We start from the raw sequence: 12,280 nt of genomic DNA on the forward strand, positions 1-12,280 counted from the left end.
AATGAAATAATTGAGTCCAAATTATTAAGAAGATAAAAATCCAAGCAGCCAATCAACGCAAGCCACGTGGCATTATCTTTACCCCTTCCCTTTCTCTCACCGCGTGAAGCTGCTTTTCACCCTCCCTGTCGGCGCGTGACGTGCACGCGCTAGTTTTGCCCAATGCCGCAACGCCACGTGGCAGTTCGCACAGGATTTCAACTTGTTTAATTTTTTCATCCTCTCTTTCCTCTGCATGATTTTCAATAGGGTCTTGCAATGGTTTCAATAGGTTGAATTGAGATTCAACAAGCCCATTGTAAGTGGTCTAAGAGGAAAGAGCCTGAATGACAAATTTAGTTAAAGTAACCCGCCCTGTCAGAGATAAATTATTTGATTTCCATTTAGTAAGCCTTTGTTTAACTTTGTCTAGGATGTATTGATATTTTTCCCTCTTACTTCTGGAGTGGATAATAGGAACACCTGAATATTTTCGATTAAACGTGACACAACATGATATAATAAGTCTATCTCAATAATTCAAAATTTTATCCTCAATAAGAGCCTGGTTACAAACAAACAAGATAGCAGAATATAATTTACAGATTTACCCATGTAAAATATAATTAAAAATAATATATGATAAAATATAATTAAAAAAATTATATTAACTTAAAAAATTAATAATTAAATTTTAAAATATGTATGATTTTTTATAAGGGTAATTATGTAATTTAAATGGTCTAAAATATTAAAAGCTGTCGAAATTAGAATATTTTAAATAAATAATTTAAATAAAATGTATAAATATTAATTCAATTGTTTATAAACTTCGTTATCATTTTTTGCATGGGTAGTTTTGTAATTTGCATATAATCTTTTTTCTGCAATAATTTGCATATTATATATATCATACATTTTAGCTTTTTTTTTTTTTTTTGAGCACATAGCATTTTAGCTTATCTAACGTATATAATATAATTTTTTAGTTATTCAAGAATTTTTTCTTACAAAATGAAATTGTTTATTTAGTAGTTTCAAAATAATTCCTTAAAACCTAATTTTTTTTCTTGATCACTCATGAAATAGATCCTCCAATTTTAAATTCACACATTTTTGAACTTTACAGACTATAATATTATAAAGGATACAATTTCATTAAAATAACCTTAAAAAATCATGATTTTTTAAAGACTAAAAATGTATTTAACCCTTTATACTTTAGCTAGGAACTAAAAGACATTTTATCAAACATTTAAACTAAAATGGTAGAGCTTTACCCCAAAGGGAGCCCTTCCAGAAATTCTCAAAGGCCAAGGATAAACCAAGGCCTAAGAGGGGGTTTGGAAATAGTTTTCAACCAGCAATAGACGCGCCTCGGTTAGAACCTCATTAGCTGCGTCATTGCCCCAAGCGCAAAGATGCCTATAACTCCCATTCAGCTTCGGTTTTATATAGCATTGTATCACATTTTATTTCGATCTTAGCGATGTGGGACATTATGCAGTGTTAACCGATAACTCATGCTGAGGCCAAACCTGTCCACTATTATCATCGAACATTCACCATTCGTAGCTTTAACACCAATCAATCAGAGCTTAACCTTATTCTCATCCAAGCTCACGAGTTGCAGAAATCACAAAGGACATGCAATATAGCATAGCGATGACGCTTCTGCAGCTGCAGACAGACATTTTTGTGTATCTAGTTGACCATTATCAATGGAACAAACCAAGTAAAAACATACTTTTTTTTATGAAAAAACAGAAAATTATAAACTTTTTCTTTTGTTTTTGAACAGCAGTAAAGTAGAAACTTAAAATTGTGTTAACCTGAAAATCACAAGTTATTAGATCTAAATTTATTCTCTTATCTCTTATATTATCTCCATTCAGTATTTCATTCATTCATCATGTATAACTTTATCACTCACTTCAATTTTTGACATTCTCCTCTCAAGTTTGAACAATCATATTGGCATGGGAGCCTTAGCGCATGATTTTCAACTTATGCAGGAAGTGATTATTTAAGAACTGGTCATATTCATTGCGCTAACAATTTGTGTGAAAAGTAGATGATGAAAAAGTGAATGAAATTGAAACTGTCAAGTGTTTTGATCACCGATGAAATTGGAAGGAACCAAAAAATCATAAATATCATTCCAACTTTACAAATCATTCATGAAAATTGAAATGAACGTGAATAGTGAACAAGACCAAAAAAAACACTGATTTGCATTTACCTATATTCACATCTAAGTTGAAAAAGTAACTTATCTATGAAAAGCGATTTAGACAAATTAACTGTGTTTTTCTTTCTTCACTCCAAACAATATCTTAATGGTTCAGTTGATAAAAAGAAAAAGGATAGAATAATTTCTACTTTTCATTCTATGTGAACATTTGTTAAAAATTCTATCCAATTTTTTTTTTTTTTATGTACCTTAGACCTTAGTGGCAAAAAAGATTAAACCTGACTTCATGCAAACTATAGGACCTCACCACGAACCAAATCACAGTGGCTTATCAAAACTTTATCTTAAAAATATTCATTATTTAAATAAGTTAAATATAAAATAATAAAATGATAATTCCTATTATATTTATTGATTTATTTTTTTCGTTTCATCCTGTTCATCTCCATTATATATCCAAACATAAATATATTCCAATCAAATGAGAAAGGCAAAAGTATGAATTCATATTTAATTCCATGCCCCAACCAATCGTAATTGACATATATTGACATAAAATGAACAAATAAAAGAAAAAATTGAATCGGGAAATCATCTACCTAGTAAAACATCCAATGATTTAATAACAGAAGCATTATCACAAACCAGCTTATACAATGACTTCAATTTCATACAAACACCACATGAACAAGTCAGTGTATTTTGAATATCAACAAATTAAACTTGTTCAAAGTCATCCATAATGCAGTTTGAAACAACTTTGACAACTCGCAGAGAGGCCTCAAGCACCAATCTCCTCTTCGTCCTCCTCATACTCTTCCTCATCAGCAGTAGCATCCTGGTATTGCTGGTACTCTGCCACTAAATCATTCATGTTACTCTCAGCCTCAGTGAACTCCATTTCATCCATTCCCTCACCAGTGTACCAATGCAAGAAAGCCTTGCGCCTAAACATAGCTGTGAACTGCTCACTGACTCTCCTGAACATCTCTTGAATGGATGTTGAATTGCCAATGAAAGTGGATGCCAACTTAAGTCCCTTTGGTGGTATATCACACACGCTAGACTTGACGTTGTTGGGTATCCACTCAACAAAGTATGAAGAGTTTTTATTCTGCACATTAATCATCTGCTCGTCCACCTCCTTGGTGCTCATCTTACCACGGAACATTGCTGAAGCAGTCAAATAACGACCGTGGCGTGGATCTGCAGCGCACATCATATTCTTAGCATCCCACATCTGCTGAGTCAATTCAGGCACAGACAAGTTACGGTACTGCTGGGATCCTCTTGATGTCAAGGGTGCAAACCCAACCATAAAGAAATGGAGACGAGGGAATGGGATAAGGTTGACAGCTAGCTTTCTAAGATCAGAGTTCAGCTGCCCAGGGAAACGTAGACAACAAGTAACTCCACTCATGGTAGCAGAAATGAGGTGGTTAAGGTCACCAACTGCAATAAAAACATATAAAAAATTAAAAATGGAACATACGGCTAAAATGAGAATTCAGTATTTACAAAAAGCTTCCCAAAAACCTAATGATTACAGAATTTCAACAACCATAACCAGCAGTTATGAGTGAGATCAAACAAGGCCTATAATTGAACCTACTAGAATCCTCCCACCACCATGATGATTATAATCCTAATTTAATTTGTTGTAAATGTAAAAAATCAACAACATCACTATATCCATCATTAATTAACCCAACACTTTATCTCTAGATAATAATGTTGTTTTTGGCTTCAAATTTGTGGTTTTGAGAAACAGAGAAATCGTGACACGATTTCATCAACGTGTCACGATTTTGGCTATGCCGAAAGCATGTTTTGCTGGTGTATAATCGTGGCACGATTTTTGGAAAACGTGACACGATTTTCGGCTTGCTGGGCACGTTTTCAGGATAAGGTTGGTCGTACCTTGGGTCGTACGTATCAATCGTGGCACGATTTGGACAAACGTGACACGATTTTGACAGATCTGAAGACTGCTATATAAGTGTTTCTTTGCAGATTTTGAAGGTGAGCAAAAAGAGAGAGAAACTTGGATTACAAAGGAGGTAACTTTAGGGTTGAGTGTCTTTGTAGTGAGGATCTCTTGGGTTGGGAAACATTGTAAACACCTTGGGTAGTGAGATTTCACCATTGGAAGGATCAAAAGCTTCCTTTTGTGTTTTCTCTTAGGATTCATTGTGAGTGTGGGTGACATGAAAATGGGTAGAAATTAGGTCTTGTTCTTTTGAGAGCTTTTAAGCTAATTTCTTGTAACCCATTTGTATCACTTTCATCTTAGTGGATTGGAGGGCTGCTCTCTCCCCCAGAGTAGGTCATATTGGACCGAACTGGGTTACCATCTTGGTGTGTTTGTTCCTTTCTTTCATTGCTTATCTTTATTGCTTTGATTATGCTTGTGGTGTTGCTTTACACTTAGATTTAGATCTGTTTTTGTTGTTGTTGCTTGGAGACACTTTATCTATTGATTACCACTTCCTTTGCTCCACACATCTTTGTTATTCATTGGTGTGATTTTGTCCGAATTCACAACAATTGGCGCCCACCGTGGGGCATAGGCGTGAATTGGTAAAGTTGGTATCATGGGTTCAAAGTGGGACATCGAGAAGTTCACCGGAAGTAATGATTTCGGGTTGTGGAAGGTTAAGATGCAAGCGGTTTTGACACAACAAAAGTGTGTAGAAGCATTGAAGGGTGAAGCGGCGATGCCGGCACATTTGACACAAGCGGAGAAGCGTGAGATGATAGACAAGGCAAAGAGTGCCATTGTTTTATGTCTCGGAGATAAGGTTTTAAGGGATGTCGCGAGGGAGGCTACCGCGGCGTCGATGTGGGCTAAGTTGGAGTCATTATACATGACGAAATCGTTGGCTCATAGGCAACTCTTGAAACAACAACTCTATTCATTTAGGATGGTGGAGTCTAAAACAATCTCGGAGCAATTGGCGGAATTTAACAAAATTCTTGATGATTTGGCCAACATTGAAGTTAATATGGAAGATGAGGATAAGGCTTTGTTGTTACTTTGTTCATTACCAAAGTCTTTTGAGCATTTCAAGGATACCATCCTTTATGGTAAGGAGGGCACCACTACTTTGGAGGAGGTCCAATCGGCTTTGAGAACCAAGGAATTGACCAAGTTCAAGGACTTGAAGATTGATGATGGTGGTGAAGGCTTGAATGTTACAAGAGGGAGAAGTGAGCAAAGAGGAAAAGGCAAGGGGAAGTCGAGGTCCAAGTCTAAGTCCAAGGGCTTTGACAAATCAAAGTATAAATGCTTTCTTTGTCATAAGCAAGGTCACTACAAGAAGGATTGCCCGGATAAAGGGGGCAATGGTAGTTCTTCCGTTCAAGTTGCGGTGGCGTCCGATGAAGATGGTTATGAGAGTGCGGGTGCACTAGTGGTCACAAGTTGGGAACCGGAGAAGAGTTGGGTTTTGGACTCGGGATGCTCTTATCACATGTGTCCTAGGAAGGAATATTTTGAGACTTTGGCTCTAAAAGAAGGAGGAGTTGTTCGACTCGGAAATAACAAAGCGTGCAAAGTCCAAGGCATGGGCACCGTTCGTCTAAAGATGTTTGATGGCCATGAATTCCTTTTAAAGGATGTGAGGTTTGTTCCCGAACTTAAGCGAAATTTAATTTCCCTTAGCATGTTTGATAGTCTAGGTTATAGCACTAGAATTGAGCATGGGGTTTGTAAAATTTCGCATGGTGCATTGATTACGGTTAAAGGGTCTAAAATGAATGGCTTATACATTTTAGATGGTTCCATAGTAATTGGTAATGCATCGGTAGCTAGTGTTGTACCTCATAATAATTCTGAATTGTGGCATTTGAGATTGGGGCATGTTAGTGAAAGAGGTTTAGTTGAACTAGCTAAACAAGGTTTGCTAGGAAAAGATAAATTGGACAAGCTAGAATTTTGTGAGCATTGCATACTAGGCAAGCAACATAGAGTGAAGTTTGGTAGTGGTATGCATCATTCTAGTAGACCTTTTGAGTATGTGCATTCGGACCTTTGGGGTCCTTCCAAGACTCTTACTCATGGAGGGGGTTCCTATTTTCTTTCCATCATTGATGATTATTCTAGGAGAGTGTGGGTCTTTGTTTTGAAAAACAAAAGTGACACATTTGAGAAGTTTAAGGAATGGCACACTCTCATAGAAAATCAAATGGGAACTAAACTAAAAGGTTTGAGAACTGACAATGGCCTGGAGTTTGTTTCAGAGCAATTTAATGAGTTTTGCAGGTTAAAAGGAATCAAGAGGCATAGAACCGTACCGAGAACACCGCAACAAAATGGTCTTGCTGAACGGATGAATAGGACCCTTTTGGAGCGGGTGAGGTGCATGCTTCTAGGAGCTGGGTTACCTAAGAGTTTCTGGGGTGAAGCAGTGACAACTGCTGCTTATTTGATCAATAGATGTCCATCAACGGGAATAGACTTCAAGACACCTATGGAGGTATGGAGTGGGAAACCGGCAGATTACTCCTCTTTGAAGGTTTTCGGAGCTTTGGCATATGCGCATATCAAGCAAGACAAGCTTGAGCCTAGAGCTTTGAAATGTGTCTTCATTGGTTATCCGGAAGGTGTGAAGGGTTACAAGTTGTGGAAATTGGACTCTAGTGGAGGATCAAAAGTCTTGATTAGTAGGGATGTTACCTTTGATGAGACCCGTATGGGGATGAAGTGTAAAGACCTAGAGACTTTAGAACCAGAAACAATGGTGGAGGAAACTCAGTTTGAGGTGGAGCTTCCAAATGAAGAGAAAGATGAAGCTTCAACATCGGATACAAGTGGAACTCAACCGGTAGTGGATCCCGATTATCTTTTGGCTAGAGATAGAGAGAGGAGGACCATTACGGCACCTAGAAGATATGGTTATGCGGACTTGGTGTGTTTTGCTCTAAATGCGGCTGAAGATGTGCAAGACTCGGAGCCTAGAAACTTCAAGGAGGCATTTGAGAGCAAAGAAAGCAAGTATTGGTTGAAGGCGGTGAATGAAGAGATGGATTCATTGGAAAAGAACCAAACTTGGAAACTTGTGAAGCTACCTAAACACCAAAGGGTAGTTGGATGCAAGTGGATCTTCAAGAAAAAGGAAGGTATTCCGGGAGTTGAAGGTCCTAGGTACAAAGCAAGACTTGTGGCCAAGGGTTTTACTCAAGTGAAGGGGATCGACTACAATGAGACCTTCTCACCGGTGGTGAAACATTGTTCCATAAGGATACTTATGGCTATTGTGAATCAATTCAATCTTGAGTTGGAACAAATGGATGTAAAAACCGCTTTCTTACATGGTGACCTTGAAGAGACAATCTACATGGAGCAACCGGAAGGTTTTGTGGAGGATAAGTCTAAGGTATGTCTTTTGAAGAAATCTTTGTATGGGTTGAAGCAAAGCCCAAGGCAATGGTATCGTCGGTTTGATGAATTTCTTTTGAAGACCGGCTTTGTGAGAAGCGGGTATGATTCTTGTGTGTACATGTTGAAGAGGGGTGAGAAAGTCATTCTCTACCTTCTTCTATATGTGGATGATATCTTGATAGCAAGCTCTAGCAAGGATGAGATTGTGAAGCTCAAAGAAAAGTTAAATGGTGAATTTGAGATGAAAGATCTTGGTCCGGCAAAGAGAGTTCTTGGAATTGATACCTTGAGGAATCGTGACAAAGGTGAACTTTTCTTATCTCAACTTAGTTATTTGAAGAAGGTGGTGGAGCGTTTTAGAATGACAAACTCTAAAACCGTGAGCACTCCCTTGGGTCACCACACAAAGTTGTCCATAAAACAATGTCCTCAATCTGAGGATGAGAAGCAAGCGATGGAAAGTACTCCCTATGCAAGTGGGGTTGGAAGCATCATGTATGGAATGGTTTGTAGTAGGCCGGACTTAGCTTATGCGGTTAGCATTGTGAGTCGGTTTATGGCAAATCCGGGTATTGTGCATTGGCAAGCTTTGAAGTGGGTGTTGAGGTATTTAAACGGGTCTTTGAAGTGCGGTTTGAAATACACAAGAGCAGCTCAAGATGAAGACGCTTTAGAGGGGTATGTTGATGCGGACTATGCGGGCAATGTGGACACAAGAAAATCTCTATCGGGTTTTGTGTTTACTCTTTATGGCACGGCTATTAGTTGGAAGGCAAATCAACAATCCGTGGTGGCATTATCTACCACTCAAGCGGAGTATATTGCCCTTGTTGAAGGGGTGAAAGAGGCCATATGGTTGAAAGGGATGATTGGTGAGTTAGGAATTACTCAAGAATGTGTGAAGATACATTGTGATAGCCAAAGCGCCATTCACTTGGCGAATCATCAAGTGTATCATGAGAGGACAAAGCACATTGACATTCGCTTGCACTTTGTTAGAGACATGATTGAATCAAAAGAGATTGTGGTGGAAAAAGTGGCATCGGAAGAGAATCCGGCGGATGTGTTTACCAAGTCATTGCCTAGATCAAGGTTCAAGCATTGCTTGGACTTGATCAAGTTTGTTGAAGAGTAATTCCCTTTTGGAGAGAGCAGCATGGTGGTTGATGGTTAAACTGACATCATCACCAAATTAGAAGTCAAGGTGGAGAATGTTGTTTTTGGCTTCAAATTTGTGGTTTTGAGAAACAGAGAAATCGTGACACGATTTCATCAACGTGTCACGATTTTGGCTATGCCGAAAGCATGTTTTGCTGGTGTATAATCGTGGCACGATTTTTGGAAAACGTGACACGATTTTCGGCTTGCTGGGCACGTTTTCAGGATAAGGTTGGTCGTACCTTGGGTCGTACGTATCAATCGTGGCACGATTTGGACAAACGTGACACGATTTTGACAGATCTGAAGACTGCTATATAAGTGTTTCTTTGCAGATTTTGAAGGTGAGCAAAAAGAGAGAGAAACTTGGATTACAAAGGAGGTAACTTTAGGGTTGAATGTCTTTGTAGTGAGGATCTCTTGGGTTGGGAAACATTGTAAACACCTTGGGTAGTGAGATTTCACCATTGGAAGGATCAAAAGCTTCCTTTTGTGTTTTCTCTTAGGATTCATTGTGAGTGTGGGTGACATGAAAATGGGTAGAAATTAGGTCTTGTTCTTTTGAGAGCTTTTAAGCTAATTTCTTGTAACCCATTTGTATCACTTTCATCTTAGTGGATTGGAGGGCTGCTCTCTCCCCCAGAGTAGGTCATATTGGACCGAACTGGGTTACCATCTTGGTGTGTTTGTTCCTTTCTTTCATTGCTTATCTTTATTGCTTTGATTATGCTTGTGGTGTTGCTCTACACTTAGATTTAGATCTGTTTTTGTTGTTGTTGCTTGGAGACACTTTATCTATTGATTACCACTTCCTTTGCTCCACACATCTTTGTTATTCATTGGTGTGATTTTGTCCGAATTCACAACAAATAACTACACCAGCATTGCCATCAACACTAGCAGAAACAACAGCCCAACACCATCAACAAGATAGTTATTGGCACGTGAATAAAACAGAACAAACCATCTGCTTTCATCCGTTCTCTTTAAATGCCATCTTTTCAAGCATACCAAATGTACCACTTTCACTTTATGTTTCTCTTTTTTCATTTTTTATTACATATCAAATACAGTTATCTACCCTGGTCCATTCTATTATATTCCATTCTGTCTACAAAAGACATCAAATAAATCATGTCCTCTCCTATTTGCCAATCATTATCTAATCATATTCATCAAAATCTAATGATCTTATATTAATACTAATAACAATCAAAACCAAAATTGCCAGGATATCATAAAATGCACAGCACAAACTGCAGTGAAATTCAAACAGAATAAAGGAACGAGAAACCTACAAGTTGGTGTGGCAAGCTTCAATGTACGGAAGCAAATATCATAGAGAGCCTCATTGTCCAAAACCATGCATTCATCAGCATTTTCAACAAGCTGATGCACAGAAAGCGTTGCATTGTAAGGCTCCACAACTGTATCAGACACCTTAGGTGAAGGAAACACAGAAAACGTCAACATCATACGATCCGGATACTCTTCCCTAATCTTCGATATAAGAAGCGTTCCCATTCCAGAACCAGTTCCACCTCCCAATGAATGACACACTTGAAATCCTGTTCACACATTACAAACTTCTCAAACACACAACACATAAACTAGTCTCTAGCACCAACACCTCTGACCGAGGACGCGTCTGGTGTCTGATACTGTCCGACATCAACACATGAGATTACATTGAATTATATCATTTTCTCAAATTATTATCGGCGTCTGACATGTTAGTGTGTCAGTTACGTAGAATTATGTTATTTTATCAAATTATATTTGTGTGATTGTGTCCACGTGTTCAAGTCGTGTCAGATGTATGTGCTTAGTTACTACACTTCAATGAAACGTTAATAATAATTGAAAATTGAATTATATTGATAATGTGATACCTTGCAAGCAATCACAATTCTCAGCCTCTTTCCTCACAACATCCAAAACGGAATCAATCAACTCAGCGCCTTCGGTGTAATGACCTTTCGCCCAATTATTTCCGGCACCGGACTGACCGAAAACGAAGTTATCCGGTCGAAAGATCTGCCCAAACGGACCGGAACGAAGAGAATCCATGGTTCCAGGTTCAAGATCCATAAGCACGGCGCGTGGAACGTACCTTCCACCACCAGCTTCATTGTAATAGACATTGATACGTTCAAGCTGAAGATCGGAATCGCCATTGTATTGTCCGGTGGAATCGATGGCGTGTTCGTCGCAGATAACTTCCCAGAATTTGGCTCCGATCTGGTTACCGCATTGCCCGCCTTGGATGTGGAGGATTTCTCTCATTTTCTCGGGAAAATTGAAAAGCGAGGGAAAATGCGCGAGAGAAAACGAGAGAAAGCGAGAGAATTGGCGTTATTGTGATTGGTTAAGAGAATTTAAAGGCGCGATTGTGCGGTGTCGTTTTGAAAATTGTTATTTTTGACGGGTTTGAATTAATGGTACTCGTTATTTCTTTTTTCTGTCGTTTTGTTTTTGTGAAAATTTTATTCCATTTTTTTATATTCATGAGTTGGTTTTTATTGTATTGTGGAAATCTTGCAACCACCCAAATCCTTTCTTTTTTCTACCTGTTTTTTAGTGTTGTTGTTCTAAAAATATACTGTTAGTAACTGATTTTGTGGTTAAATATTTGAAGCCAAGAAAAATATTTGCGTGCAAAGATATATTTGCAAAGATAATTAGTTATGTTTATGATACTCCATAAAATTGTTTGAGTGTATTTTTTTAGCTTAGTAATGTTTTATAATTACATTTTGATTAAAAAGTAGTACAACTATAGTGTTTTCCTCTCAAAAAAAAAAAAAAACTAGTGTTTTGAAACATTTCACAATTAATGTTTGTTGGTTGGGTAAATACTCCCTCCGTCTCACAATTATTGTCACTTTAGCATTTTTTATTTTTCTCAAAATAATTGTCATTTTACAATACCAATGCAGCATTTATTATTTTCATGCCCTAATGCAAGAAAAAATATTCATGCACAAACCTTAAACGACTAATATTGTGAGACAGAGGGAGTATAAATTATGAGTGCCATGTAAGTAGAAAATAATATATTTACATGCCCTAATATGCAAGAAAAAATATTCATTTTTTCATAGGACTAATCACAGTTAAAAAACATAAATATAAGAAACTAAAATAAGAGGTGTAAATTCTAATATCTTTAGGTACTGTTTGACCAGGCTTTTTTGGGTGTAAAAGCTACTTTAAAACAAAGTTAAAGTAAAGCTCTTTAAGGAAGAAGCTAAAACTGTTTGGTTTCTTTATTATTTTTTAGTTTTAAATTTATTTTTAAGTTAAAAGTTGTTTGGCAAAATATTGTACAAAACTTTGAATTTATTAAATTTTTTGGTGGTGTCCGGGGTTCGAACCCCGGACCTTGTATATATTTATGCGTTATCTTTATAAACTGAGATAAGCTCACAAGGGCAAAACATTGAATTTATTATGAATTGTGGAGCTGAAGAATATATCTATAATATGTATATGTGTGTGTGTATAATGAGAATAGTTGGTTTTTTATTTTTCAAATATACTCTATAATAAATTTTGTTATAACA

General features: G+C 37.3%; 1 protein-coding gene and 1 non-coding gene across 2 annotated transcripts; both read right to left on the reverse strand.

The window, feature by feature from the left end:
- Positions 1–1,251: 1,251 nt before the first annotated feature.
- On the reverse strand, positions 1,252–1,402 carry LOC146932798 (U4 spliceosomal RNA). Its single transcript, XR_015009047.1, has one exon. It is a non-coding gene; the product is annotated as a U4 spliceosomal RNA (small nuclear RNA).
- A 1,253-nt stretch (positions 1,403–2,655) lies between these two features.
- LOC146932799 (tubulin beta-7 chain) lies at positions 2,656–11,164 on the reverse strand. The gene is made up of 3 exons (XM_085704535.1): positions 10,607–11,164; positions 10,013–10,282; positions 2,656–3,625 (listed from the first exon to the last, which is right to left on the reverse strand). Exons 1-3 carry the CDS (start codon positions 10,998–11,000, stop codon positions 2,955–2,957), a joined length of 1,335 nt encoding a protein of 444 aa, XP_085560661.1. The 5' UTR covers positions 11,001–11,164; the 3' UTR covers positions 2,656–2,954.
- Positions 11,165–12,280: the final 1,116 nt, after the last annotated feature.

Source organism: Medicago sativa, chromosome 4 (genome assembly GCF_051527215.1).
Source record: "Medicago sativa cultivar Bolivia chromosome 4, Bolivia_mono, whole genome shotgun sequence".
NCBI classification, from domain to species: domain Eukaryota; kingdom Viridiplantae; phylum Streptophyta; class Magnoliopsida; order Fabales; family Fabaceae; genus Medicago; species Medicago sativa.